At 42.2% G+C, this 26296-nt stretch overlaps 7 protein-coding genes and 1 long non-coding RNA gene across 12 annotated transcripts; 5 read left to right on the top strand and 3 right to left on the bottom strand.

Moving 5' to 3' along the window:
• The first annotated feature begins 766 nt into the window (after positions 1 to 766).
• LOC126316781 (protein pirA-like) lies at positions 767 to 7218 on the top strand. Of its 2 annotated transcripts, XM_049992871.1 has the most exons (8): positions 767 to 3149; positions 3228 to 3283; positions 3364 to 4339; positions 4417 to 4877; positions 5002 to 5660; positions 5734 to 6008; positions 6071 to 6295; positions 6505 to 6579. In XM_049992871.1, exon 1 carries the CDS (start codon positions 834 to 836, stop codon positions 2892 to 2894), a length of 2061 nt encoding a protein of 686 aa, XP_049848828.1. In that variant the 5' UTR covers positions 767 to 833; the 3' UTR covers positions 2895 to 3149; positions 3228 to 3283; positions 3364 to 4339; positions 4417 to 4877; positions 5002 to 5660; positions 5734 to 6008; positions 6071 to 6295; positions 6505 to 6579. The 2 variants fall into 2 exon arrangements, with proteins under 2 accessions (XP_049848828.1, XP_049848829.1); XM_049992872.1 differs by lacking the exons at positions 767 to 3149; positions 3228 to 3283; positions 3364 to 4339; positions 4417 to 4877; positions 5002 to 5660 and adding an exon at positions 6681 to 7218 and having other exon boundaries at positions 5729 to 6008; positions 6071 to 6613.
• Positions 7219 to 7270: 52 nt separating this feature from the next.
• On the top strand, positions 7271 to 9914 carry LOC126316782 (dehydrodolichyl diphosphate synthase complex subunit DHDDS-like). 2 transcript variants are annotated; one of them, XR_007556277.1, is made up of 5 exons: positions 7271 to 7568; positions 7626 to 7771; positions 7841 to 8285; positions 8342 to 8665; positions 8741 to 9914. XR_007556277.1 is itself a non-coding variant. In XM_049992873.1 (4 exons), exons 1-4 carry the CDS (start codon positions 7302 to 7304, stop codon positions 8468 to 8470), a joined length of 987 nt encoding a protein of 328 aa, XP_049848830.1. In that variant the 5' UTR covers positions 7271 to 7301; the 3' UTR covers positions 8471 to 9914. The 2 variants fall into 2 exon arrangements, 1 of the variants encoding a protein (XP_049848830.1); XM_049992873.1 differs by having other exon boundaries at positions 8342 to 9914.
• A 1197-nt stretch (positions 9915 to 11111) lies between these two features.
• Positions 11112 to 13806, bottom strand: LOC126316780 (uncharacterized). Of its 2 annotated transcripts, none has more exons than XR_007556275.1 (7): positions 13597 to 13806; positions 12696 to 13489; positions 12399 to 12634; positions 11893 to 12342; positions 11588 to 11720; positions 11411 to 11526; positions 11112 to 11342 (listed from the first exon to the last, which is right to left on the bottom strand). It is a non-coding gene; the product is annotated as an uncharacterized LOC126316780 (long non-coding RNA). The 2 variants fall into 2 exon arrangements; XR_007556276.1 differs by having other exon boundaries at positions 11588 to 12342; positions 12696 to 12823; positions 12895 to 13489.
• Positions 13807 to 14725: 919 nt separating this feature from the next.
• On the bottom strand, positions 14726 to 16341 carry LOC126316827 (uncharacterized). The gene is made up of 7 exons (XM_049992922.1): positions 16122 to 16341; positions 16018 to 16028; positions 15848 to 15925; positions 15657 to 15798; positions 15457 to 15599; positions 15269 to 15356; positions 14726 to 15198 (listed from the first exon to the last, which is right to left on the bottom strand). Exons 1-7 carry the CDS (start codon positions 16213 to 16215, stop codon positions 14726 to 14728), a joined length of 1029 nt encoding a protein of 342 aa, XP_049848879.1. The 5' UTR covers positions 16216 to 16341.
• A 242-nt stretch (positions 16342 to 16583) lies between these two features.
• Positions 16584 to 19340, top strand: LOC126316744 (uncharacterized). The gene is made up of 3 exons (XM_049992837.1): positions 16584 to 16711; positions 16830 to 16886; positions 16985 to 19340. Exons 1-3 carry the CDS (start codon positions 16589 to 16591, stop codon positions 19244 to 19246), a joined length of 2442 nt encoding a protein of 813 aa, XP_049848794.1. The 5' UTR covers positions 16584 to 16588; the 3' UTR covers positions 19247 to 19340.
• Positions 19341 to 21292: 1952 nt separating this feature from the next.
• On the top strand, positions 21293 to 23239 carry LOC126316751 (dolichyl-diphosphooligosaccharide--protein glycosyltransferase subunit 1-like). Its single transcript, XM_049992846.1, has 2 exons — positions 21293 to 21673; positions 21856 to 23239. Exons 1-2 carry the CDS (start codon positions 21357 to 21359, stop codon positions 22949 to 22951), a joined length of 1413 nt encoding a protein of 470 aa, XP_049848803.1. The 5' UTR covers positions 21293 to 21356; the 3' UTR covers positions 22952 to 23239.
• A 196-nt stretch (positions 23240 to 23435) lies between these two features.
• On the top strand, positions 23436 to 24653 carry LOC126316757 (uncharacterized). The gene is made up of 3 exons (XM_049992852.1): positions 23436 to 23512; positions 23620 to 24061; positions 24119 to 24653. The coding sequence occupies exons 1-3, from the start codon at positions 23483 to 23485 to the stop codon at positions 24529 to 24531; spliced, it is 885 nt and encodes a 294-aa protein (XP_049848809.1). The 5' UTR covers positions 23436 to 23482; the 3' UTR covers positions 24532 to 24653.
• On the bottom strand, positions 24648 to 26288 carry LOC126316754 (uncharacterized). Of its 2 annotated transcripts, XM_049992850.1 has the most exons (3): positions 26105 to 26247; positions 25685 to 25981; positions 24712 to 25621 (listed from the first exon to the last, which is right to left on the bottom strand). In XM_049992850.1, the coding sequence occupies exons 1-3, from the start codon at positions 26128 to 26130 to the stop codon at positions 24712 to 24714; spliced, it is 1233 nt and encodes a 410-aa protein (XP_049848807.1). In that variant the 5' UTR covers positions 26131 to 26247. The 2 variants fall into 2 exon arrangements, with proteins under 2 accessions (XP_049848806.1, XP_049848807.1); XM_049992849.1 differs by having other exon boundaries at positions 24648 to 25621; positions 25685 to 26288.
• Between the last annotated feature and the right edge of the window lie 8 nt (positions 26289 to 26296).

The following is a 26296-nucleotide window of genomic DNA, read 5'->3' as shown; positions in this document are numbered from 1 at the left end:
TTAGACTAATAAGGTCGATTCCCTATCTTTTGTATTTGGTCGACGTAGACGATAAGAGTTCAGGAGCTGTGTATAACATTAAGAAAGATAAACTGGAAATGTTTGCGCGAATTTTTCGCCAATACCCAATAGTACCTTTGTACGGAGATATGCACGTGAAGATTGATAAGGTTTTGGAACGATTGTCCAATTATTCTGCTGATTTGTGGCAGCTTCACTATGGTTCGTTGAACGAAACGTATATTCAATGCTATAACGTGTTGAATTCAATGAACTCAATTCGTAGCGCATACAATGAATATTACTCGGTGTTGATGGTGACGATAAAAAGTATGCGCGAGTGGAAAGAAAAGAATTCAAGCACTCCTGCGGAGGGGATCAGCGAAAAGATGGCGTTTCAAATATACGAAACAGTTAAAAGGGGTTTTACTTTGATATGTGAGTGGTCGGAGAGGATTTCATTGCAGATGATATGGAAGTACGAGCATCCTAATTTAAGTGAGGATTGTCCAGCGACGGTAGCGTACGAGCGCGTTATTCGATACAATCATACGCCCGAAGAGAAGGATGCATTGGTGGAGTTGATTTCAATGCTCAAAAGCTTGCAGTTGACGATGCAAAATGCGAGTTCTGATTTTATATGGGCTCTACGTTCGTCGGCTTACCACCAAGTGAACGGATTCTTGCATAAAAAATTGTTGGGAATTCTTCGAGATGTCAAGAAAAAAGGTGGCAATAAGTCCCCTAACCAGATTCTGACGAATCTATTATTTCTGCTTCGGCTGGTTTCCGATTGGGATGATGTCGATTCTGAAGAATCTACTGATCGACTTATGAACAGCATCTCCGCCTTTCGCTCGCAATCCGGATCCAAACCGCCAGTTAAGTGCCCTAAAGTAATACCCAACTCTCGTTTAGAAGCAATATGCTACCTTCTCTTTAAGATTTTGTCTCGACCAAAAAAGCGTAAAATTTTCGGTGATTCGGGTTTTCAGCCGTCCGGAGAAAAAGCTATAGCTGATCTTTACAAGTTCCTACAGTGGTATTTGCGTCTGATTCACTACGACTCCAATTTAGAGGACATAGCCGACCTAGGTGATTTGTGGTACCGCGAGTTCTATTTGGAAATAACCAAGTGTCTGCAATTCGAAATTGAATCCTCGCTTGCTTGGAACTTGATTGACCACATTCTTGTGCACTCGCCGTCTATGACTGAATTGATTCCCCACGTTCTTGAAATATATAACAACGCGTCACGCAGAGCGCTCACGTCGCTCAACCAGAAGTTCCTATTCGACGAAATTTCCTCCGAGGTCAACTTGGCATTTGACCAGCTCACTTATAAGCTCGCCATCTCATGCTTTACGTATTTCAAGCAGAACGCCTCTCTGCTGCAGCTAGAGGCGGAATATAGCTCAAAGCTCGTGGACGTGCAATCAGACGAAGAAAGCTACCATCTTCAACACAGCAACTATATCTACGTGTCTCAATTGCTTGAACACCGAGATCTCCGTGTCCTCGGATGTGCCATCAACCTGAACCAACTCATAGCCGAAAGGATCAACCAAATTCTCGCCAAGAACTTGGATTATGTCATATCTTTGTTTGAATCCACTTCTGTCACCTCGGTCATTGAATTCGAGCTGTTATTCGAAAATGTCAAGCTTTGTCACAAACTGATGGTGGAAGCCGGACTTCCACTGGAACCTTGGGAAGATATTCTTTTTCGAGTAGATATGGATCATTCCTTCAGCTCCACTCGCGGAAGAATCGTCCTTCATACGCTCTATAGTCTCGTTACTGACCTACTTCCAAATTATACTTTCTCTAGCACTTTCAACCGTTTCTCGAAGGCCCAAGTACTTGAGGAGAGAAATGTTCCCAGGAATCCAAGACCCTCTGTCAACCATATGTTTCTATATGGCAACCGCACTTTATATACCGCCTTCAATCAAATATACGAGCTCACTTCGCAGTTCTTTGGGTATCAACATGCAAAAAGCATTTTGTCACTCATTGGTAAACAAAACATCCACTTCCTCATATGCGAATTGGTTGACAATATGCATCTCATCCTCTCCAATTCGATCAAGCCCTACATATCTGAAGTCGCCCATGGACTCTCCTCTGATAAAATGAACATGCCGCAGCCCCATTATGGTGTGGATGCTACTTACGAATATTTTCGTGCTAAAGTCAAAAATATTGTCAACTACCCTGTCCTTGGTACTCGCGTCTTTCAGCATCTGCGAGAATGGGGCAACTTCATCCCTCTCTTCCAACTACTTGATTCTGCACTCTCTCAACTCGACGTCACCTCTTATGCTCACTCCATTCTCTTTCAAAAAAACCTGTCAAAAAATTCCCTCTGCGCCTCCCTCTCCCGCTCCGTACAGATCTACTCTACCCCTTCCATCGACTCAACAAAGCATTACTCGCTCCTGCATTTAGCCGTTCACCTCATTCACGAAACAATTCAACCCTATAAGCTGATCTGGAAACAAGATCAATACTCTACCAGCCCCGACACGTCCCTAGAATTCTATCGCGTGTGGAACGCTTTACTATTCGTATTTTCATTAAATGTCTCTATCAACGAATTCTGTAACAAATCTTCCCTCGAAATATTCGGCGAGGGCTTCCTGTGGGCTGGCTCATCTATCACTTATTTACTAGGACAGCACTCTCTACTTCGTGCAGGCAATTTCTCTCAATACATGTCTTACGTAGCACAGGTCATGCCTCCCCCATCTAGCGACTCGCTTACACGAGACTCGGCACTTTTTCTATTCCGACTCAAAAAAATTAACCCTCTATGCCATCGCATTTTTTCCTTCCTTCAATCTATCTACCCGCTTCCCATTCACACAAATGCCCAGTTGAACCCCATCTAAATCCGGTCACATACCTTCTCTCGTCCTATATACCCCGCTCAACTCTCCCCACTAAAAAATTTGTCCCCTCCTATAAAAAAAACTTTTTTGGGCTATCTCTCCTCTTCCGCGACGAAACCGCCTCTCAAGCTCAAGGCAGGCCTCTTTACATATAATTCACGTACGTCCCCCACCAGAATACTTTCCCGATACCACCCTATATGCCCCAGATTCCAACTGTATACCAAACTCGACATACTCCCCCTATCGCGCTAGGTACGTTCTGCTCGGTAAATGGGTACAACATATCACTTCTCCGTTTCTAATACGCTACGTTTCCCTCCTTGATAAAAGGCTCTCCGAGACCTCTCATCATTGCCTGCCCACCTATGAAGAGCAATGTCAATTTGGTACGCCCCTCGTGTCATCCATCTGTACCTTGCGATTTATTAAATCTTAACCCACCTTTTGTGTCTTGAAATACCTACAGTCTGCCATCGCCCGAGTAGCCAGCTGCAGCGGTGCGTCGAAACTTATTCTCTGCGGGACCAGCAAGCTGTATCCCCATATCTCCAGACAAGGCATTGGAGTCGAGCCGAGCGATCAAGGCCACGCTTCACTTCTAATTTCATTCCATCGGTCACTTCTTCCTGTCTTGAAGAAACTCAAATACGATGGCATTAAACTGGTCGGAATCGAACAGACCAATCAATCTTCGTGTATGTACACTTATCGGTGGCCGCACCGTGTGACCATGATAGTCGGAAATGAAAATAGCGGGATTTCACAAGACATACTCGATATTTGCAATGATATTGTCCAAATCCCATTGTATGGACTTCCTTACTCTCTAAACGTCTCTCACGCTTTGGCAATAGCCGCTTATGAATATTGCAAACAATATCCAAATAGCTAGGAACATCTCTATGTGCTCCATTATGGACTCGTCGCAATAAATTCAGACCTCTTCTAATTTTACTGTTCGCTGAAAGCCAAATTCTCTCATAATCAGAAGTTGTATGGATGTTCTGTGTTGCTTTTTTTTTATGCGACCACTTTTTTCTGATATGCGAACCCTGCTTAGCATCTTATTGGGATGCCCAAATCTCCTTTTAGGAAGCAAGGCAAGGGTGTTCTCACATGTCAAAATTTGTGGATTGACGGTTTCGCATGCGCTCTGCTCTCTTCTCAGCATTTCTCCTCTCAGTCTCCCCGGCAATTGCCGCCAAATAGGTAATTTGGTGTTTTCTTCGGCTAACTCTAGACAACTTCGATAACGGTCCACTTGCGCCTCTGTATCCTATTTTAATGGGTGCTACGACCGGTCCCTCAAGCAATTCAGCGGCGTTAATATTAATCGTACCACTCTCTGCGAGTTCCTGTTTTAATTTGGCCTCTTCATGGCTAGTCATGTGCGCGGTGTAAAAGCTCATCGTATCCGCGTGGCTTGGCGGATTTGCTTCAACGTAAGTCTCGTTTTTGTGTATAGAGGCTTGCTTTTTAGATTTTGTATTAGTAACTGCTAAAAAGTCAGGTTTGGTAGGTCCCGCTATCGGCGCGTCCTTGGTATTGTTTTTTAAACCTTGCATTGGTCCTGTATACGCTGTTGGTACGATTGGACGCAGCAAGTCATCTAGCTCTATTTGCACATCAAAGTTGGGTGAGTCATGTTCTGCGCCGCCAGCTTGTTGCTTTGAAGATGCTTTAACAGCTTGACAATTTGTATTTTTTTCAGACGAGGTCAATAAGCAATCGCCTTCCTTGTCGTCTAATTGCGTGCTGTCAATGTCCCTTTGTAAATCATCTCTCTTTGTAGAGACAGGGACAACTTCAGGCAATATACTCAATAAACCCATCTTGCGTGGCGGCGAAGAAGGTTGTTCAGCGGCACCTATGCAACTCACCCGACTTTCTTCTCTAGGCTCTCTGTGAGTCGAAGAAGCTGCATGCAATTGCCCATCTAATTTGGTTTGTTTAGAAAAGTCAGGTACCCTGTAAACCACGGTACGTTTCTTGCTGGCTTTTTTGTCAGCTGTAGAAAGATTGCTTGAAATGCATTCCTTTGAATTTTGATCCGAGCAACCGGCTGTGTGCTCACATAGTTCACTGCGTCCCGAATCACCTGAAGACATGTCAACGCGGTCCGGCAGAATGTCAGCATGCCCGTCGAGGACGTCGTCCTGGTCTCCGTTGTCCTGAATGCGCTGATAGCTGGGATTTACAAGTGACATAGAAAAATCGCTCACGCCGCGTATTAGAAGAAGTAGAAATTAGTAAGAACCTCAAATTTTTGAGAACGGTACATACGCCAAATGTGTGGCGAAAATGAAGAAAAAAAAAAAAGCTTATACACATGGTTCAGTAGAGGAGGAGATAGAAAATGTACATTTGAAAAAGCATCTGAACTCATCAACTTTACGGGATATATGTGTTGTAAATGGCACTTTTCTTTGTCGCCGGTCTATGTGCCGGATTTTGTGTGAATTTGGTACAATTTGAGGAAGAAAAGTTCTGCTAGCTTGAAAGGGCGATTTGACTAAGGATGCTGGAAAATCATCCTCTCTGGAATCTTTAAATATAAGGGTGACGTCTCAGGGTATCGAACCCAAATTTACGTATGTGAGACTGCTTTTTAGAGAAGGTTAAATGTACATAAAATGTTGCAGCATAAGAGAAGGGTTAGATCTTGTCGTAGAAAAACACATTTGATAGCCGGCCGTAAGTAAGTGGCACATGTGATACAAAAAGCGAGAAAGGAACACCCATACGATTTTTTTTTAGTGACGGGTACGATTCAGTGTTTTTAGCATTTAGCATCTTGGACGTTTTAAATTCTGACATTTGAGGATATTGCATTTAGTGATAGAAGGAGATTGAATTTCAACGCCACGCAGTGCATCCACCTCGAGCACAAAAAAAATGGAGTTTTGAAGAGAGCAGTCAGGATGAAAAAGTTACTGTATACCATACACGTGAATTTGTGAGTCTGCTGAGACTTTAGAGAAGAGGAAGAAATGATGCTATTGTCTTGGTTACTTATATTTATTTTGTGTTTTTTGGGGTTGTGGATAACGGGCTGCTTCGATAAGCACAAAGCCGATGAGAGAAGGAAGACCATAATTGTATTGGGGTCTGGTATGTGCTATATTTATCTGAGATTCATTGGTTTCATATTTTTAACAATATGTAATTGAAAGGTGGCCATACGGCGGAGATGCTCAAGTTTTTGAAAACTTTGAAGGTCGAATTACTTGGAGAGCGAGTTTATGTTATTGCCGGTTCAGATATCGGTTCATTGAGCAAGATAATGGAATTTGAGAATGGCGTGGAGCATTTAAATATCGAATACATTCCGCGAAGCAGAGAAGTAGGCCAGAGTTATTTTACATCGGTTTTTACTACTTTGTACTCGATGTTGTACTGTACGTTAGTCATTGAGAAAGTCGCTCCAGACCTTGTAATAGCCAATGGCCCGGGAACATGTCTTCCAATTTTGTTTTGTGCATGGATACATAAAACGTTAGGATTGAGTAGATGCAAGTTGGTGTTACTTGAGAGCTATGCGTGCGTTAAAAACAGGAGTTTAACGGGTCGACTGATGTTACCCTTTGTCGATAAATATTTTGTCCAGTGGCCATCTTTATTATCTACATCGAGCAAGGTTGTGTATTCAGGGAGAGTTCCTATAAGCGCGTTTCGAGAGAAGTTCCCGAGAAGGGTTGAAAAGCCGAGGACACTTGGTACGTTTTTGTGCTCTGTATTTTTTGTTTTTCAATTTATAATGACCAAGGGAGTTATTTGGAATAGACACATCCTCATACGTATTGGTCGTGGTGGGATCTACGAACTTCGATAATCTTATTCGGTCCATTGATACCGAGGAGTTTGCAAGAAAACTTCATGCAATTGGGTACAATGGCATTAAGATACAAGTAGGTACAGGAACCTATCAAGTTACGGCGCTACATTCCTTTTCGTCTAGCAAGTTTCAGGTCGAGATCCATAAGTTCATTTTTGACTGGGAGTATAAGGTTCGGTCTGCGAGTTTGGTCATTGGCCATTCTGGCGCAGGGACCATTTTGGATGCACTGGAATTTGGTAAGCCTCTTATTGTGGTAGAAAATGAATGCTTGATGAATAGGCACCAGTCAGAAATTACCGGTATGATGAGAGATCTTGGCTATATTGTTTCGTCTGATTTAAACCATTTGGTCGATGAAATTGAACAGCTATGCAAGGCAACAACTTATTGTTTGCAGTTTCCAAAGACGGAGTCTGGTGTGTTTAGGGATTATATAGAGTCTCTCTATAAATAAAACAGAACCTTAGATTGGCTTTTTTTGTTTGCAGAGAACATCTCTTATTGGAGAGAATGTTTTTTTTTTGATAAGAGTGTTATTTGCGGGCAAGTTTAAAGTGTTTGTACATATGGGTCTTTGCGGTACAGGTGTCTTCTCTTTAGAGGTTGTAGTACGCCGGATACTGTATGCCCTTTCTTCGCTATTTCGACGAATACCGAAGCACGTGCTACAAATGACATTTGGTTGGTACAAAAAATGGAATACACTCGTGTTAAAATGTGGTCCAATTCCTCGGCACGTAGCCTTTATTATGGATGGGAACCGGAGATATGCACGCAGGCACAATCAAGACACATGGGCCGGACACACTATGGGTGGAGAGACTCTTCGTGAAGTACGCATTCGAAGCGCCAATTGGTAATGAAAAAAAGAATTTAACCACTTTTTCTAGACGTTGTTGTTGTGCCAAGAACTGGGCATATCAGATATAACAGTTTTCGCATTTTCAATTGAAAACTTTAAAAGAGCAACTGAGGAAGTTGATATGTTGATGAGAATTACATCAGAAAAGTTATCAGAATTATTAGTTCAGGATAAGTACGTGTTATATTTGATGGTTGTTATGTCATATGACAGAAAAAAACCTAACTTTCGCAACAAACTAAGGCATAATAAAGTATTCGATACCGGATACCGTATCAGAGTGCTAGGAAATTTGCATTTACTTCCTATAGATATTCAACAACACATACATAAACTCGAAAAGTTAACTCGAAACCGAAAAAGTGGCTGTTTAAGCATTTGCTTTTCTTACACTTCAACGGACGAGATCACTTCCGCCATTAGGAGCATCGTTGAGGGAATCGAGGCAAAAAAAATAGAGGAACGCGATATTAATCTAGATCTATTAGACAGATGCATGTACACCGCTGGATCATGTGAACCAAATTTGATCATCAGAACGTCTGGAGAGATCCGATTTTCGGACTTCATGTTGTGGCAATGCTCGTCCAGTTATTTTGCTGTATTGGATGTTCTATGGCCGGAGTTTACCGCAAGGCATCTATATAATACCTTATTTGCCTACCAGGAACATCACAAAGAACAATTGGTACGCTCTTTTTTCTCCTGGAGTTAAAATGTAACTTTGCTGATTTTTTTTAATAGAAACTTCGAGCCAAACTTGATCGACGGAAATATGTTGATTTAGCTCGGGCCGACTCGCAGGTTGAATTCTTTAATCAAAGAGAAGAGCTGAGGAGACGAGTGTTTGTTGATATGTCTATTGATGTTTAAACTTTATTTAGCGACGATAACGCTACACATCGCATGATTTACACAATGCTTAGAAGTCGAACCGACGAATAGGCCTTTTATTATGGAGTTCTCTCCCTTCCCTAATACGAGGTAATCCAATTCCAGCTCTTTAACTTTATGGCCTTGGAGATATAACTGATTAGTAAAAGCGCCGCTTTTTTGAAAAAATTATATGTACATACATAGTATTGTTCCGGGATCCCCCTTTTCTACTAAAACTTCGTACTTAACTTCTCTCGCTGTGTACAGATCGATAACGGGACTTATAACTTCGAAAGCTTTTCCGTCATTGTCCGAGTTATGCATCTCAGAAAGTGTGTTCACGCAGATGGTGAAGAAGATACTACCTTCTGGCACAGATGCAAACAACTCGAGCGCTTTATTGACTGCTAGAAAAGAGCTCTCGGACCCGTCAAATCCGATCCCGATTCTCTTGACCATAACTTTCACCTGAGTCTAGCCCGTCCAGAAGTGATCACCACAATAAGCACGAAGGAAAACGATAAAGCACCTCCAGTTTAAGAAAAAAAAAGTTTTGAATTAAGATAGATAGAGATAACTTGTGTATGTGATTAACAACGCATTTGCTACCACGATAAAGATAGCTCGGCCTTTCAAATAGGACATTTTCTATTCCCTTTCTGCAGTAATCGTAAATGATGGTATGACGCTTGGAAACTGTTTCAGAAAAAGTTTCACTTTTCGGAAAGATTTCCTTTTTCATTGTTGCTTTTTTTGGGTACAAGAATTCGTGCGGTGACACAATTCCATTGATTCGGACACTTCGCGGGGAAGGTTCGCTATCTTTGACGCTTCGTCTTTACAATATTGATGTGTAGCCGACCCAAAGGCATCTTCGAGAAGTCGATCGATGTCGTAATCGAGCAAAACACAAAATTATTGGTCATGTCCATTCTCACAATCACGGGTGAAAGAGGGGTACGATTTTGCCCTTGACTCCGAACATCATGATGATCTAATAAGCATTCAACCATGTCTATGCGTCCAAGACCTGCAGCGAGATCAGCATAAAATTCACCAGTGCGAAACAAAGGAAAACCGCTTTTCTTGTACTCAAAAATGACATCTTTTTCGCCAAAGTCATGCTGTCACTCTTGACAGCACCCACTAGTCGGCCTTTCCTCTTTTCTTCGCTATAGAAGGAAGTAGTGACGGCTGATGGTCTTCCAAATCTAGGTTCAGCTGGTGCTTAGTTTGCTTCGTCCGTTTCGTCCGTTTCGTTCGCTTCGTTCGTTTCCTCTCCAGCTGATACAATCGACTCGCCCGAAGATGGGCTCTCTTCGAGTTCGACCGTTGATAGAAGCAAATGAATGCGCTCCACCTCTGCCATCGTGCATTCTCTTAGAGTGATAGGGATTATCCGAACTCGGGGGTCTCTTCGGCTCAGAATGCCCTTTTTCCCGAAAAACGCCTTGGCATTCATACCGGGAGCGCTCAAAAACAATGCTGAACACCGCTCTATCTCGCTGTCCCAAGACACTAGAACTTCTCGAATTTCTTCCACCAACTTCGTCTCGTTGTACCTGCGTAAACTTGCACCCGCGGAATGAATTCGCCCCTTCTTCGACTCTGCTGCCATCTGTGACCCACCTTGTTTCCGACGGGTTGTATACCTCGAAAGCCTCTTTTGGCAAACTATCCGATCATGATCAAATATAGCGCCAGCAAAACTTCCACTCGGAGCCAGAAATATACCCCATCGAAACATAAAACGGCCCTCACCATCCTTACCAACTACCACGCCATCTATCCACGCTACTATGTCTCTAAGATATTCTTCAATGTTCACATGACTTCCGTTTGATATAATGCACCTCCATAGCCTTAAATTCTCATCACTTCTTGTCATTATCAACAATTTGTCATTTTTCACCAGCCACCTCCTCTCCTTTCCCTCATCGCTTCTGCCCTCCTCTCCCTTCTTCAACCGATCCAGTACCCATGTAACTTTCTCTTCGTCAAAATCCCCTACCGCATCCTTCCATATTATCTCAAAATCTTGTTGACTCAAAACCTCCTCCCCACTACTTTTCAGCATAACGTTCACCTTGTGCCGTGTCCCCATATAGTGACCTCTCTCCACCCGTTCCATGCATGCACCACACATCAACTCATCTCCTAACACATTGTTCACCACCCTCCCATTTGTGCGTTTTTCTTCACCCAAACTATCACCCCTCATCCTACACATCAGCTTCTCATCACCCGACTCTAAAACCAACCACTCACACCTCTCCAACACCCTCACGCACTCCCACACCCTCTGCCTCCTTCTCGATAGCAGCATTCACCCCCGACTGTCATGACAAAAAAAAAAAAAAACCTGTCTCACCCACACGTCGCTTTTGTCTACAACTACGCCGGAGGAAATCACGCTTTCTCAATATAAAAATGACCACATATTCCCCTTTCTAACACCGCCTCCTCAAAATAAATTAGGAGAAATTTGTATTGTGAAAACAATGATAAAGCCCAACTGTCAACTAATTACTTCAGCCCCTCCTCTAATAAATGCAAAATAAACCCTTTCCTCGTATTGTTGAATCCCTCTGTTTTCTTAATTCAGCTTACCATCACCTCTTCTACACCAAAAACCGCGGGACCGTAAAAAAATTGTTTATTTGGTAGAACCAAATATTTCTTTTACCAGTTCAGAATAATAAAATTTTCCCTCCTTGTCCGCAATCGATGTAATTGCTTCCCATTCAGAGTCATTCAAACGGTCACCCATTTTCACAAGATACTTGTGCAGTTCTTCTGTCGATACATATCCATTTCCCTGCGGATCAAACACTGAAAAGGCCTCCATCAACGTCGCTTCGTTGTCACTCTAAAAACTCTCCTCAGTCCTCTCTTAATTCGTACAAAAAAGGAATCACCTCATCAATAAAAACGAACTTTTTGCATATGGCGAGTCATCATGGTCATAAAACCCGTAAAATCCATGTAACCAAGATTGGCTACATCTCCTTCCTTCATCATTCGATCAATCACGTCACTCTTCGCAGGCAAATCTTAAAAATAGAAGTCAATACTCATTCTGGTTCCCAGTCAAAGTTCAAAAATGTGACATACTAAGTTTATTCATAATCAAACGCAAATCTTCTTTCTTCAACCTGTCATTTTTTGCCCCGTAAAATTCAAATGCAGCTTGTAACTCGCTTATCTGGTCGTCACTTACTGCAGTCTCTTCCACTTTCCTTCCCGACTGCACTCATCCGCCATGACCGACCCAAGAAAAACTGTTAAGCAAAACAAACATTGCCACGCAGCACCAAAAATTTGAATGCTCTCAAAAACACTCCAGGTAAACTCTGTCTACAAGCAGTAACTTTGCCCGCCTTATCAAACAATGTACCATACAGTCACCTCACTCGTACCATGCCTTTGTTCACAGTAAACAGTAAAAAAAATTCTCAGCTTTAGGTCAACTGAGACAGCAACGCAATGATAAATAATCACCGTTCTCTCGCGTAAAAAAAAACACAATCTTCAAATTTTAACGGCTGTTTTGCATGGCCGAATCACTAAATATAAGAATCCGTCTGGATACACAAGATTGCATGCCAACCAAATTAACGGTGTTTCAAGCGGCGGCGTAATTCCATGGATTAGAAACTGACACTTTAAAGACTCAATATCCTCAAACCAATTTGGAAATTCTCTAAAAAGAAAATCTCCTAAAGTAACCAATTTTTCGACTCCTTCCGCTTCCATACAATCTACAACTATCTGTCTAATCGGGTTTCTTGGTTGCAGCACGCGGATCGGCATGTGTCGGATCTTCGTATGAATCAAATTGTTTACTCCCCAGAATCTATTAAAGTCGTCTAAAAAAAAGTCAGACAGATCTTCAACAAAGGCCTTCTACGCGCTTCAGACATACTTTCAGTTGCTCCATAGAAAAGGTCATTCAACTCTTTCATCCCAAATGAATTGATCGCTGAAATATCTCTGTGCTTTGCGTATGTGGATTCTTTAATTGAATATATGAAAAACGACCGAAACTCTTTGCCTCTGAGCTTCATCAAACGACTAGTTGGAAAATTACTAAAATGAATAGTCAAATTCCAGACCAGTTCCTGGCATTGAGAATCATACAGTACACCAACTGGATAATTCCTACACAAGATATTTCAGTTTACAATTTACACATACAGATTTTCGCGTGTATGTCACCTACCATTTGACTGGCTCATCGACAACCTCAAACCAGTTCTGAGTAGATACATCCAGAACATAAGGGAGGAAATGTTCGCGCACAAGTTCCAAAGGCTCATTACAGAGATAGGCTATACGAGGCACATTCAACTGAACGCAAAAGCAACTTTGATGTGAATTCAAGATTAAAAAAAAAAGTGGTTGCGACATGTACAGCATACAAATAAGGGTCTGGGTTTTTCAATTGTTGCGATATCATCCGAAGCGACGTTGATCATGATAGGTACGGTAGCATCCCATATTTGCTTTCTCATTGCAATTTCAACATGATTTTCAACCATTGGCAAAAATGAATATTGCTATTTTTGGAGATATAATCGCACTAAAAGAGCAATGAAGTAGAAGCACCGCGCAAATGACATACACTTGATATCAAAAAAAACGCAGTCGTAAAAAAAAAATTTAGACAATACATATGCATGTGTGAATTACTGGTCCGTGCTAGATCGGTCGTTTTCTGCCGTGATAGTGGCTGCTGATATAGCCAAATTTTCAAAAATGCAATCCACAAATGCATTCTTCGGTTGTCCACCTAGTTTGGCTTGCTCGGTAATTTCTCCTTTTTTGAAATCAACACCTGAAAATTTCTGGAAGGCAATCAAACTGCGCACTTTCCCTAGACCATATTGATCTAAATTTTTTTGAACGTATTTCTGATCCTGTTGTGGTATTTCATTCAGTTCAATCATATCCAGCATGAGCTTGATTCTATAGTAAGACACTCGCTTCAAAAAATCGTCGGTCGGTTCGTTTTCCCTATGCTCCGAATACCAAAGGTAGACAAGTGTTAGCAATAAAAAATTGCGGGCGTGGATGCACTTAAATCTCTGAAATAATTCTTGCCGATGAAGAACACGTCGCACCTGAAATTTGGCCGACATGAACGGTTCCAAAGATGAAAAAGTATGTTTTGACCTGGAGCAAAAAAATCATAGCCACTGGTCCACAACCTCACTGTCATGATGGCCTCCTCTCCAAAAAACACATAGCGTAGATCTGGATCGTATGGAACATCTCGAATGATATCTGATGAAGAAAAACTAAAACCTGCTACCCAAAAAATGGAAGGAATTGGATGTCTTTTTTTTTTGTGCACCTCGCACGGCAAAGATAAGTCAGAGATATGTATTCTAACGTATTGAGAAGTGAAAAAATTCAGAACAAAAAGAATATTTCATACAACTCATAAGATTTTGATAGCATTTTTCCACATAACCGTAACATGTCATCTGGCGCTATGTGGCTGGCGCAAGTTAGAGTCGCAGGTTCACAACTGAGCACAATTTAGCGAGTCAGCTCGAGGATGGACGGCGAAAAAACATAGAATGACGTACGATGGAATTTCTTGACCAATTTCATACCCAGCTAGATAAGTTGTCAAAATAGGTTTAGAAGAAAGACAACGCGATAATGAATTCAATAAAAAAGTATCCCAATTCTTGATAGCACGAGTATGAGAATCGATAAAAAGGCAGTATTCTTCGTCACGCCATAATTTTGTAGTTCGATACCTTGCCCAGCATGGGCCGCACGCCATTTTACTATCAACTCTATCCAGCCGAATCTGGATTGAGCAGAGAACATGCGTAAGAGATGCCTTACAGAAATATCTCATTTCTGACTGCCGCCGAAAATTTTCGTACCTGATCAGAATTTGGCGGTTGAGGCCAATCACAGAAGCAAGAGGAAACATCTTCTTGACTGTATTGAAAGCATACGCCAAAGAAGATCCTTTCTGGTCGCTCTGCTTTAAGTAGTAGATCTCTTATGGTATACTGACATTCTTATAATATAATCGAAATTAGAAAAGTTATGAAAACGCATACTCTCTGGATATACCTGTATCACGATAGCTTGGAATAGAGACAAATATTTTCGCCTCGAGCATGTTTGTTTTCTTTCCTTGGCCAAAAAAGAGTTGAAAAAAAATAAAAAATTTCATACCTTTAGCTTTCCTTATAGCCTTTCACGAATAATTTCATGATGTCTTATCTAACGCATTTTATAATATTGTACATTTTTGACTATGAAAATAGAACCTTCATACTGATATTCGATAGAGATGTTCAAATCTCTAAAGTTTTTGGCATTTGGAGTCGTACTGATTTTTCCTTTGATGACTTCTCCAACGTTGACAGGAAGAACGTCTTTTAAATAGAAGATTGTTTGGTTCCAATGAGTTGGTTCTTGATCTGGCGCAGTACTGAATCGGATTTGTTCCTGGCAGTCTGTGAATTCTACATCAAAGTAAGCAGCAAATGCATGTATGCTATCTTTTTGTGTGGCTATGAGCTCAAAATTGGCAGACCAAGTTAAATCTTTTGCTTGAACGGTTTTCAAGTCGACAGTCATAAGTTTTGAAGCAGTAGTGACTATCGCTTCCTCAGGGACCGTATCAACGATTGGATCTTGGTAAGCTTTCTTCTTGATACAACTCATATCGAATCCATACACATTATCCCAAACTGGGTTCAAAAGGTCAGCCCGAAATACTTCAAGGGAAATAATAGATATTGCAGAGAGAGAATAGCGTACAATCAATTTTTTCTTCTTTGTATTCTTTGTCTTCGATTCCAACCAGATACAAGCTGGCTTTATCTGGGAAGAGTGCTCCATTTGGCGCCTTGACACATTCATTTAAAGAAAAGTATTAGAAGATCGAGTGATGTTTTTGCGATAAAAATTCGGTTTGTGAAATCAAAGAAAATTTGAATTGCTCATACCAGCCATTTATCTCTTGCAAATATGACGGTACTAAGCATACTTTCGTAAAATAGAAAATATCCCATCCATTCGCTGATGATGATGTCTACTTGATCTACGGGGAGTGATATTTCTTCTATTTTTCCCTGAATCAGCGTGATTCCTGAAATGCGGAGTGAGTTTTTTTTTTGGAGAATTTAGGTGCATGAAAAAAGCGTACGATCTTCGAGTCCATTAGCTTGGATGATTTCTCTGGTGGATTCGATGATCTTCGAGGCATCTACACCTATAACTTTCTTGGCACCGGCCTTGGCTGCGAACATGCTGAGAATTCCGGTACCGCATCCTACATCTAAGACGATCTAAAAAAAAGTGAACGGGCATATTTAAATGGGGGAAAAAAACAAATACCTTTTCGTTGAAGAGGTGTGAATTTTTATCGATTGCCATACGATAACTCAGAGTTCTGATGGAATCTTTGAGCATCACCTATAAATGATATTTTTCTAGATTGATTAATAAGATGAAAGGAAGTGTGCGACGATGAAGGGTTGAGATAAAACAAAGGAGATGCGATTTACCTCATGGATACCTTTTTTGTATGCGAAGGTTAGTGACGGAGGGGAAATTAAGATAAGAGGTGAACAATGGGCGAGGCATTGACGGGGATAGGTGCGAAGCATACCGAAATGGGCGTATGAATCCCAATAGTAATCCATGCTGGTAGGGGAACCAGATTGGGGATGATTGTAATGTGATTTATCAGCGTCTGTTTCCATAGGAGCGCGGGTTTGCGAGATAGTGAAAGTGGAGGATAAGTTTTTTTTTTTAGAAGGTGGTAGGCATTTTCAGAAAAGGGGGGAGCGGGTTCATGTCAGATGTTTACGGAATACCTCTGGGTGAACAGAAGGTTTCAGAAGTCTCGAACGAGGATAGAGGCTAGTTAGGATGAGGTTTGATAGATAGAATGATAACGGAAAATGTAACGTGCGACTAGATGTGTATTCTGATGTTCTGCAGAACATGTACGGGTGATTTTGAGTGGTTTAGGTGTGTGGGAATGGCGAGGTAAGGTGGAAAGAAAGAAGATAAATGAAAAAAAAAAAGAGGCTTATCAACTGTTGACACGGCATTTTGAACTAAGAGTTCGACATGCTAAATAGGCAGGGTTATGGCTTCTTAGCGGTGTGTGTGTTGCTTTGGCTTTGTGCGCTGACGCATGCGTTATCAGAGAAGGAATCGAAATGCGCTGATGTAAAAAAATCCAGTTTTGAGGCATGTATAAAACGGCATAGACAGAGAAACTAGACGGGTCATGTACTGCCCAAATGAAGAAGGGGGTGGCATGTGGTTTTAGGAGACAGCTGAACTAACAATAATGCCTAAAAAAAAGTTCTGGATAAAGGACGATGAGAAGGTCGAGTTAAAAAGGCTAGGAGCGAATGGAGAAGTACGAACAGAACGATAGGAGGAGTACTGCGAAAATTAAAGATTTGTTGACAGTTCTGTTGATATGTGTATGTGTGTATGGATGTATGGGGAGTACAGTGTGCGGTGGTGAAATGGGAAAAGAAATTGGTAGTGATATGCAACGGGTCTCAGGACATAGATTTGGATTATAGCGTTGGGACGAAGTTTAAATGGGTGGCGTTGGCAGGTGGTCAATCGGCTCTATTGTTGACAGATGAAGGGACGTTGAAAAGCGTGTATGTATCCGAGGAATCAGAAAAACTGAGTGTGAAGCTCGACGAGATAAGTTTCGATCAGACAGTGATATCAGTTGAGCCTCACCCGAAGAGGGGAGGGTCGTTGCTCGCGTTGACTAGAAAATCCAAGGAAGAATCAAGTACGAAAGAATTGTATTATTCTTCCAATTCTGGAAAAAATTGGAAAAAATTATTAGATGAAGACGTAGAAAAGGTTTCTTGGGCTCATCTCGACGTTTTCGATACGTCAGACGTGGTTTCGTTTTACTATGTCGCGAAGCATGGGAAGGATGGCAGTAAACTGCACAGAGCTACGTTTGAAGTCGCAGGTTTACCGGAGACGTATCAGGGGTTAAAGACGGTGGAGTGGCCGGAGTCCAACCACGTACTAGATTTCAAAGTTGAAGACGAAGGGAAGTTATTTTTAGTAGTGGAGAAGGATGGAAAAAAAGTTATGGAAAGGTGCCTCTATAATTTTTCTAAATGCGATAAAATTTTGTTCCCCGACCGAGTAGAGAGTGTGGAATCATTTTCTATGCTGAAGAATGGACCTGCATTGTATTTGGGCCTGGCCGAGCGTGATCAAGACGATCGAGCGACACTGTACGTCTTCAATTCAGACAGAGGTAGCTTCGCCACGAATTTGAAGAACGTGGTTGCTCGTAGCACCCAGGGCGAGAAACCCACAATGGATGTGGTTTCGATCGAAGGATTGAATGACATCATGTTGGCGAACGTATGGGTAGACGATAATAAGGTTCAAGGTCAGGGTAAACCTTCGGAAAATGAAAATGATCGAAAAACGATGGAGACACGGATTACTTTTCACGCTGGATCTTATTGGAGTAGTTTGAAGGCACCAGAAGGTGATTGTTCATCTGACGAGCCTTGCAAACTGAATCTGTTGAGTGTTGCTAGTGGAAGTAAGGAGGTTAGTCCTAAATCGACGGACCTTATTTTAGGTTTGGTATTGGCAGTTGGAAGTACCTCAGCGAATGTCAAGCCGAAAGGTGATGTTGAATTAAACACCTACATGTCGATTGATGCTGGAAAAACTTGGAAGAAAGTTGTTGCTGGTTCAAGTCTATTCGATTATACAATGAGCAAAACACATATCTTGGTAGTTCCGAGCAAGGCAGATAATCAATTCTTGTATTCTTCGACGTATGGAGAATCTTGGGATACCTGCAATTTTCTGGATGATGACAAAGCCTCAGTTGATGGGAACACTGAACCCACCAAGTTTCATTCCATTCTTCCTTTTTCTAAATCTAAATTCCTAGTTGTTGGTTCTTCACCTACATCATCTGGCACATTTCTTTGGCGTATGATTGTATTAGACTTCGACTCTAATAATACCCTAAAATCATGCAATCTAAATCCAGGCAATGTTGATCTGTCTGATTATGATTATTGGGTTCCATCAGATTTTACTGAAACCGGGTGCATCGCCGGCAAAAAGACTGCCTATATTCGTCGAAGGCCGCTTTCTCAATGCATTCCAGATCCTATGATTACGTCTATCATATTCAAACAAATAAGCTGTACCTGTGCTCCTGTCGACTACCTCTGCGATTATTGCTACGCACCCGTCATAGAACCTAACGGAGACCGACGTTGCGTCCTAGAATGCCCCAATTATGATCCTTCATCCCCCCCATCTAATTGCGTCGATTTTTGGGTCGAGTCCACTGGTTACACGCTTGTTCCCGGTGATAAATGCCTCGGTGGAGACCAACTTCAAGGCTTGTCGAAACAATGTCCTAAAATTTCTCCATCCTATTCTTTGTCGAAAATATACATCATATTGTCTGTCATATTTGTACTTCTGATCTTCACGCTCGCCTTCCTCCTATGGCACTCTGCAGCTCATTCGGTGCCCATCAGAAACTTCCTCTCTAAATTCCTCCCAGACCGATTCTTACCACGAAAAGTCACTGAAAACGAATCTTGGGGGTTGTACCATCCTCTCGATAATCCAAATAGCGCTGCTATCAACGAAAATGATATATTCAATGATGACGAATTTTTGAAAGAAGACCCAAATATATTAGATCTAGAAGAAGAGCAACCCGCGCGTTCGTCATCGCAAAACAATGAATGATATTTCGACTACCACCATTTGTGCAAATATATGCTCTTCCGATGATTGACCCCTAAAACAGTCCCTTTTATAAAAAAAAAAAGAAACAACTATATTTTTTTTTGACACCCCTTTATAAAAAACTACTAATGGAATTTGGGTTCAATATGAATGGATTTTTCAACCTTTTCCAGGATGTATCTTCCCGGTCCCGTCTTCGATTCTTTGAATTTGCCCACCCTTGTTAACGTAGACGTCGGCCTTGGCAGCTTGGAGCACCACCCTTGTACCATCCTTGACTCTGTTGGGTTCTATAATTCTATTTCCCCAATACTCGTTCTCTTGTCTTGACATCCTCTGCACATTTTGTGGCCCTTTCAATCCACTCCTGTCGCTCATCCTATTAACGTTTGGATCGTTTATAGCAGACTTCGGTATAATGTGATCTCTCACGTTGCCTCCTTTCGTATGCTTGCTCATGTTGTAATTGAATTTCAAATGAAACTAAGGCGTTTTTTTTCCAGCTTCTTAAACCTGCTGAGACCTTGTACATCGACCCCTTCAAGTCCCATCCACATCCGTTTATATTTTGAAGACTCCTTGCATTTTTCGAAGTCGCGCGCCCTCCAATCCATCCGTTTGCTTGCCATACAGCTCGCTCTGTTTTCGGGGCGCTGAACGAGATTTTGTTGAGAATTGACAAAAACCTTTTTTTCTCCTAATAATATGTTTCAAGTTTTTGTTGTTTCTAATTTGGAACTTACAAAAAACCCTGAATGTACTTTTTCCCTTTCGCCCAAAAGCGCCGGTGACTGTGGATGACACTGACTCTCTTTTAGATTTTCTCAGGTTTTCATTAGTTCGAAAATGGCCTTGATTTTTGACTTTCCCGACATACTGCATGAAATCAGAAAAAGAAACGCCAGCAGCAAAAACATGATCCTGTCTCAACACTATAGCACGAAGAATGACACCGTATTATCCGTCCCCTCCTTGATGAAGCGTCTCCTAAACACAGACGCAAAAGAAGAAATGTGCGAACGACCATATGAAGACCTCAAACGTCAGTCGGCGTCCAACCCGCCTCATTCTCCTACCGAGGAAAGTGACGAAGAAGACTTCCGCTCTTATCGCGCGCCTTGCTTTTTGAAACAGTATCTCGAATGTCAAGATATAAATTAACGGCGTTAAATTGCGTTTGTGAATTCTTCGCAAAAGCATTCTTCTGTAAACTCTTGCATCCAATCTCAATTGACACAACAAGATAGCCATTCTCGGTGTTACTGGAAGGACAAAAACCATTGACAACGCCCTCTTTGGATGCGCTCTCACTAACTTCCTTTCGCACCTCAGTCAGACGCCTCTGTTCCTACAACCCTGTCACATTTTCTGTGGCCTCAGCGCACACTCAATGACCGTCTACCGCGCGAGTCACACGTCCTTCTACAGAGAACGATGCAACGGGCTGTAGAGAAACACGCAAAATAAACATCATCGCCCGTTACTGCCAGTTTCGTGCGATTTCGGTTGTCGCGGACGAAACATCGACGCCCGTCTGGCGAGAAGGGGCCGAAGCTCAAATTCCCCGCAGGAGACGACGTCGTCTCACAAAAAATTCTTTGTCGTCGTGCTTTGTATACACAACTATAAGCATGTATGTGTGTTGCTGCAATTGAAAATCGCTCTCTCGGGCCTTTCGCTTTTTGCGGGCAAAAGGAAGGCTATTTCCTGGTAGGCCTTTTCTGCCGACCAGAGAGACTCCGAAAGGGCGCGCGCTTAATGAGAGAGAGAAGAAGCGTATCACACAAATTCGGGCGAAGCTTGAACTGCAGCAACTCGACGGAGAACGAAGGCTGAAATGTCTGTACCGAGGATCGATTCGATCTCTTTCGGTCTAGGCCGCGGTAACGACTCGACCTGTGCAGAGCGCTAGCACACAAACACACTGGCAACAAATGGTGACGTGCCCGTCTGTTATACCTCTTCTACATAAAATTCCATTTTTCTAGTACATCTAAATTCAAAAAAAATTTTAAACTCTTTTGCTATTCAGACAGCTCATTTTAGCTAATCCTGTTCCTTCCGGTGATTTTATCTCGTTCTGGCGCAAACTTTCGTTTGCTCGTCCCAAATGAACAGGGTTTCAACGCTTCCGATCTCCTTCTTTTTTATCGCATGTTTCTTTACTTGTCTCAGCGTGCAATGCCAGAAAAACCCCTCGAACACTTTAGTCGAATATGAGCTGGATTTGGGTCAAACAGTGGCTCAGCACTATATACATATTGACGTCCTCAACGGGAAAAAAGAAAAATTAGAAGTCTACAACATTTCTATGCAAGATCAAATGCATAAAAATGTATGCAATTTTTCGGTGGAGTCTAATGGCCAGTTTTTGGAGTACAAAACCAACCCGAAACACGTTAAAAAGAATGACAAAATCATCAAAGAGTATGTCTTAAAAAAATTTTTTCGTTCTAAAAAAGAGCCGTTCCATCGCAGTGCTTCACCTTGACGATGTTGTGTCTCGTCACTCGTCGTCCAAATATGCGAGATGCTGCCTTTCCGATACGAGCGCTGTAGTCTCGGCAGGTCGCTTGCCTCGCCCCTCGACTAATAATTTCCTCCTTTAGCGTTTATATGTATTCCATCATCCTAGACCCGCCACTAGAGCAGGACCAGTCAACGTCTCTTATAGTCAAAATGCTCACCCGCAAGTCCATTACACCGGTCCAATCTTCTATTCCTCAAACCAGCCACAGTTTCCTCGTCCAACACAATGGATCTTCCACTCTTTTTTCGCCATACAAGACGGAGATTCTTAACATGCGCATTCATCTGAAAGGCAAACTGGAGGAAATCAACGCTTCCGTGCCATACCAGTTTGACTCCCAGAGTTTTACTGTAACACTAGATACTCAGTACAAGTTGAGCTCTTTCACACAAACTAATTTGTCCCTCAAATTTTGGAGCAACCACTCATTGGTATCTTTCTCGCATTTGGAGAGGACGGTCAAAGTCTCTCACTGGATCAACACTGTCATCAATAACACCGTCTCTATAGAAAATCTAACGCCTAAGATCAAAGGCGCGTTCTCGCGTCTCCGACAAGAATCAGACCCATTCGGGGGACTACCGATATTGGACGTTCAGCAATTGGCCGATCACGCTATTAATCCCAAGTATGGAGACGTCCTGGGAAAAATTCATTCGTTCGTCCACGAAGAGGACCGGCTAATGCTCGTAATGAGATATCCACTGTTCGGCGGATGGAAAACCATGTTTTACACATCTTACGACTCGCCCTTAAATGAAATCGCATCAATCAGCGGCTCTTGGCCCATCAAGGTAACTCTCAAATTGAAGTTCATTCCTGTGTACTATCCAGTAGCCCAAATCAATAAAGCGGTCATGAACGTCGTGCTTCCGAAAGGCGCATTCAACGTGAACGTTGCACCCAGTTGCCATCCAGAAAATTATGTAGTCACCTACGAAACCCGAAAACAAATGTTTTCACAAATGTGGATCGCTGTCATCAAGAGAACGCCGTTATCTACTTATTCGTCAGATGAAGAAATCACCATCACCTACGACTACCCCCCTTGGTTCATACTTCAAACACCTTTGTTATATGCTGCAATTTATTATGTCCTGTGCTCAATTTTGATGATTGTGCGCCATCTTTTTTCGCCCAGTCCAGACTCGCCCAGCAAGGAAAAGACCAAATAAAACTCGGTAGAAAAACAGTGTACCTCAGGGAAAAGAATGTGCATTTCAAAAACAGAAATCGCGGTATAAACGCTCTACGAACAAGCTTTGTAGACGAAAGAGATTTTTTTTCAGCTCTGATCCCCAAGGTTAAATTCCCCAAATGAACATTCCGTAATCAGGGAAAAGAAAGTTTGTGCTAAAAATTCGACTACGGTTTATTGTTGATTCAAATTCGCTTCGAATATAACAGGTATTCATTTTTCAAATTCTACACTTCCCTTCTAGACTCAAGTGAGAAGCGTTCAGTTATCGCCCAGCAGAGAAACCTCAGCCAGACGAAGCAAAAAGCAGGCTTCGCACACAAAAAATGAGTTCGCAGAATCGCTGGATCCGCTCATTAAACAGGCAAATAGTGCACGCACGTACCGCGAGCAACAGTAAGGATATGTTCAATAAAATGTGATTCAGGTCTACAATAATCTGTGTAAAAAAAAATATTATATATTTGACGTTTTGTGTCGAGAGAGTTACTTCTTCAGAACTGCCAGAATGGATAAACCAGCAACTGAGTCAGAGCACGTAAGTTCTCTAAGTCCTACCGCGCTGTTCCTAATTTGCTCGGTCGATGTGCTTGTATCACCTTATTAGAGGTTTAACTTTTTTTTTAATCCTCTCTTTCTTTGCAGAGTGACAGCGTGAACGCCACATCCTCTTCAAACGAGAATGAAGGCGGCACTGCCAGCGAGTCGTCTATAGAACCATCTTCTTCTAAAAAGACAACTGAGACTCAGACTCCCCCCAATATCTCGAGTCCACCCTCTTCCTCTTATATTCCCCCTATCGGGTCTCAATATGGGCTGCAGAAGATATTGGTCCCACTTACGATATCTTTATATGGAATTTTTATATTGTCTTTCTTGCTCATAGGCTTAACTCGAAGATATCCCATTCGCTTTTGTTCTTATCGAGTAGCCATCCTCAGCTCATCTCTATTCCATGCAATTTTACTGGTCTTTTCTATTCTTCAGGACACATCTGGAAACATTCCAATCAGAATCCTGGCGAACGAAGATGCCCACATGCTCCTGTTCAATTTAGTCTTCTGGATCAGCCGTCTCTCTATGTGGCGTATGTGTACCATATCAATTTACCTGCCCGAAAAAAAAAACTAACAAAAATTGCCAGCAACTTTGTTCATCCCTTTGATCTATGGCCTTATACAGACGTCAGATCTTGTCACTCAAATCCCTAAAACGTTCAACACCAGATTTCCACCGCAAGTCAGCAGTGTCACTTCTAAAATTCTACGCAACAGAGACTGCGTCTTGAAACGCACCGCCCTCGCCGAGCCCCTCATCCTTGTCGTGCTGATATTCTCGATATTCAAAAATGGAATATCCGCCATCCTTCTATACTTCTTATGGATCAATGTCAGATACGCCTATTCAGCCTACACCCGATCATCTGTTTTGTGGTGGACTGAGCACGCTGATCGCCGTATCGGGAGCCACCCCCAGGCTGCCCCTTATTACAGGAAGTTCAAATGCGCCGTCAAGTCCTCTCACATCGGGCGCTTCCTCCCGGGCAAGCAGGATTGAAGAAGTCCTAAAGTCCTCCTGCCTAAGCAAGATTCAAGGAGTTTCAAAAATTCTGCCTTTATGCGTACAAAATAAAAAAGATTCATTCATGTTTCTGTCCCTGACCGAGACTCACCTTATCACTCACATTTGTCGTATATGTACAAAAAAAAAGAAGGGCTATCAACGAGTCTTAGAGTCTCACTTCATAGCTCGAGAAGCTGGCGTGGATTTGTATTCTTTTCCTGTTCCGTTTTCGTCATTGAATTCAATCCTTAATAGCAGTCGCAGTGGACCGCGGCAGATAGGGCACTTCGTACTATGGTATGTTATTGTCTCAGCGCAATCTTCGCACAGACATAGGTGTCTGCAGGGAAGGACGAGCGTATTACGATGCTCGCCGAGACAGATAACACATTCATCTGGCCCTGTGTAAGTACTGTCCAGGACTTTTTCTTCGGTAGTATATAAACTCTGTTCGATTCCATACACATCATGAACATTATATACGAAACCGTTAACAAATATTTTCTGTTGGGCGATGTGGCAGTCGTAGTTCGGATTGTTCTTGCTCAGTTCCAATAAAATGATTTCAGATGAAATGGTATCTCTAGGGATTTTTTTTTTGAAGATGTTGAGTGAATTTGGTTCTTTGACTGAATATACAGGTTCTATGACAATGACGACTGGAATGATTCTTTTTCCATCTGAGGGATCACCATCATGTTCCGTGTTAGTCGCTTGCTCCAGAACAGCCGTCGACGCGCTTTCTCCTTCTGGAACTTTCGAACTCGCCATCAATCCAGACAAGCTATTAATTTCTTCTTCTTTTAAAGAACTTTGCATAGAGGCATTTTCTTCTCGACAAATCTGTGATTTTTCTCCTTCTAGACTGTGGTAAAGCGTACTTTGCACACAAAAGGATATATCCAGTCCCTGCATTCCAGCAGTACTAAAGCTCTGATTTAAATTAGGGGAAAATGTAGCTCTGTCAACTCCCGCTGAGCTATACATGAGTTCCTTTTTTTCCGAACCCCCATTGCCATCTGACATTTCATCAGAGCTTGGCACCTCTAGACAGTTTCCAGATTGAAGACTCACATACCGTAAACTTTATCCACTCACATGTTAGTCATCTTTTTTTTTTCTCTCGTGGATACACAAAAGAACATACCGTCCTTCCTTTCTGACTTCTTCTACGCAATAGGCAACACTCACCACACAATCCGTGGTTGCGTCAAACGTGAATTCGACGTCGTACATAGAGGGAGTGTTCGCCCTCCTTATGAGTCTAATCGACGACTTGTTTATCGCCACTCTACTCAGAACGGTCTTGGTCTTCATAATTCGAGGCGCTGACCCAACCACACGATTTATCCAAAACAAGTAGGCATCTCTCCCACTGAGGACATCAGTGGACCCCTGTCCAGGGGCGCTGGCATTGAGAATGCCACTCAAATTGTCGAAAAAGCTGTCATTTTCATCGATAGCAGTCGCGTTCATTCGAACGTTCAATCTGTTAGTATTGCTCTCATCACCGTTATTCTGGTGTTGATTGGGCGCATCTTGGAGCAGCTCCAAATCCCCATGATACCTTTGCCTACTGTTTGACAGACCCATGCTGAAACCATAGAATGAATGAAACTCGGAATGAGTGAGTTTTGTGCTATACACTTCACCACACTATATGTGTATGATTGTACGGATTCAACCTCCTAGACGTCTGCCTCCACACAAAATTTAAGGGCGAAACGTTTGTCAATAGTAGCAACACAAATGGCAAATT

Source organism: Schistocerca gregaria, unplaced genomic scaffold (assembly GCF_023897955.1).
Source record: "Schistocerca gregaria isolate iqSchGreg1 unplaced genomic scaffold, iqSchGreg1.2 ptg000599l, whole genome shotgun sequence".
Taxonomy (NCBI): domain Eukaryota; kingdom Metazoa; phylum Arthropoda; class Insecta; order Orthoptera; family Acrididae; genus Schistocerca; species Schistocerca gregaria.
The sequence above is the reverse complement of the archived record's forward strand: the minus strand, read 5'-3'. Positions and strand labels throughout refer to the sequence as shown.

Bases quoted from the DNA above. Each gene is read 5' to 3' on its own strand.
- LOC126316781 (XM_049992871.1), top strand. From the start codon at position 834: ATGAACAGCATCTCCGCCTTTCGCTCGCAATCCGGATCCAAACCGCCA.
- LOC126316782 (XM_049992873.1), top strand. From the start codon at position 7,302: ATGGGTCTTTGCGGTACAGGTGTCTTCTCTTTAGAGGTTGTAGTACGC. The intron at 7,569-7,625 runs GTACGCATTCGA...CACTTTTTCTAG, and splicing joins GTGGAGAGACTCTTCGTGAA to ACGTTGTTGTTGTGCCAAGA. The intron at 7,772-7,840 runs GTACGTGTTATA...CAACAAACTAAG, and splicing joins GAATTATTAGTTCAGGATAA to GCATAATAAAGTATTCGATA.
- LOC126316827 (XM_049992922.1), bottom strand. From the start codon at position 16,215: ATGGAAACAGACGCTGATAAATCACATTACAATCATCCCCAATCTGGT. The intron at 15,799-15,847 runs GTATTTGTTTTT...ACTTTTTTTTAG, and splicing joins CACACCTCTTCAACGAAAAG to ATCGTCTTAGATGTAGGATG. The intron at 15,357-15,456 runs GTATGAGCAATT...GAATGTGTCAAG, and splicing joins TTGCAAGAGATAAATGGCTG to GCGCCAAATGGAGCACTCTT.
- LOC126316744 (XM_049992837.1), top strand. From the start codon at position 16,589: ATGCTAAATAGGCAGGGTTATGGCTTCTTAGCGGTGTGTGTGTTGCTT. The intron at 16,712-16,829 runs GCATGTATAAAA...CCTAAAAAAAAG, and splicing joins TAAAAAAATCCAGTTTTGAG to TTCTGGATAAAGGACGATGA. The intron at 16,887-16,984 runs GTACGAACAGAA...TGGGGAGTACAG, and splicing joins GGCTAGGAGCGAATGGAGAA to TGTGCGGTGGTGAAATGGGA.
- LOC126316751 (XM_049992846.1), top strand. From the start codon at position 21,357: ATGAACAGGGTTTCAACGCTTCCGATCTCCTTCTTTTTTATCGCATGT. The intron at 21,674-21,855 runs GTATGTCTTAAA...TTCCTCCTTTAG, and splicing joins AATGACAAAATCATCAAAGA to CGTTTATATGTATTCCATCA.
- LOC126316757 (XM_049992852.1), top strand. From the start codon at position 23,483: ATGGATAAACCAGCAACTGAGTCAGAGCAC. The intron at 23,513-23,619 runs GTAAGTTCTCTA...CTTTCTTTGCAG, and splicing joins CAGCAACTGAGTCAGAGCAC to AGTGACAGCGTGAACGCCAC. The intron at 24,062-24,118 runs GTATGTGTACCA...AAAAATTGCCAG, and splicing joins CAGCCGTCTCTCTATGTGGC to CAACTTTGTTCATCCCTTTG.
- LOC126316754 (XM_049992849.1), bottom strand. From the start codon at position 26,130: ATGGGTCTGTCAAACAGTAGGCAAAGGTATCATGGGGATTTGGAGCTG. The intron at 25,622-25,684 runs GTATGTTCTTTT...GAGTGGATAAAG, and splicing joins GAAGTCAGAAAGGAAGGACG to TTTACGGTATGTGAGTCTTC.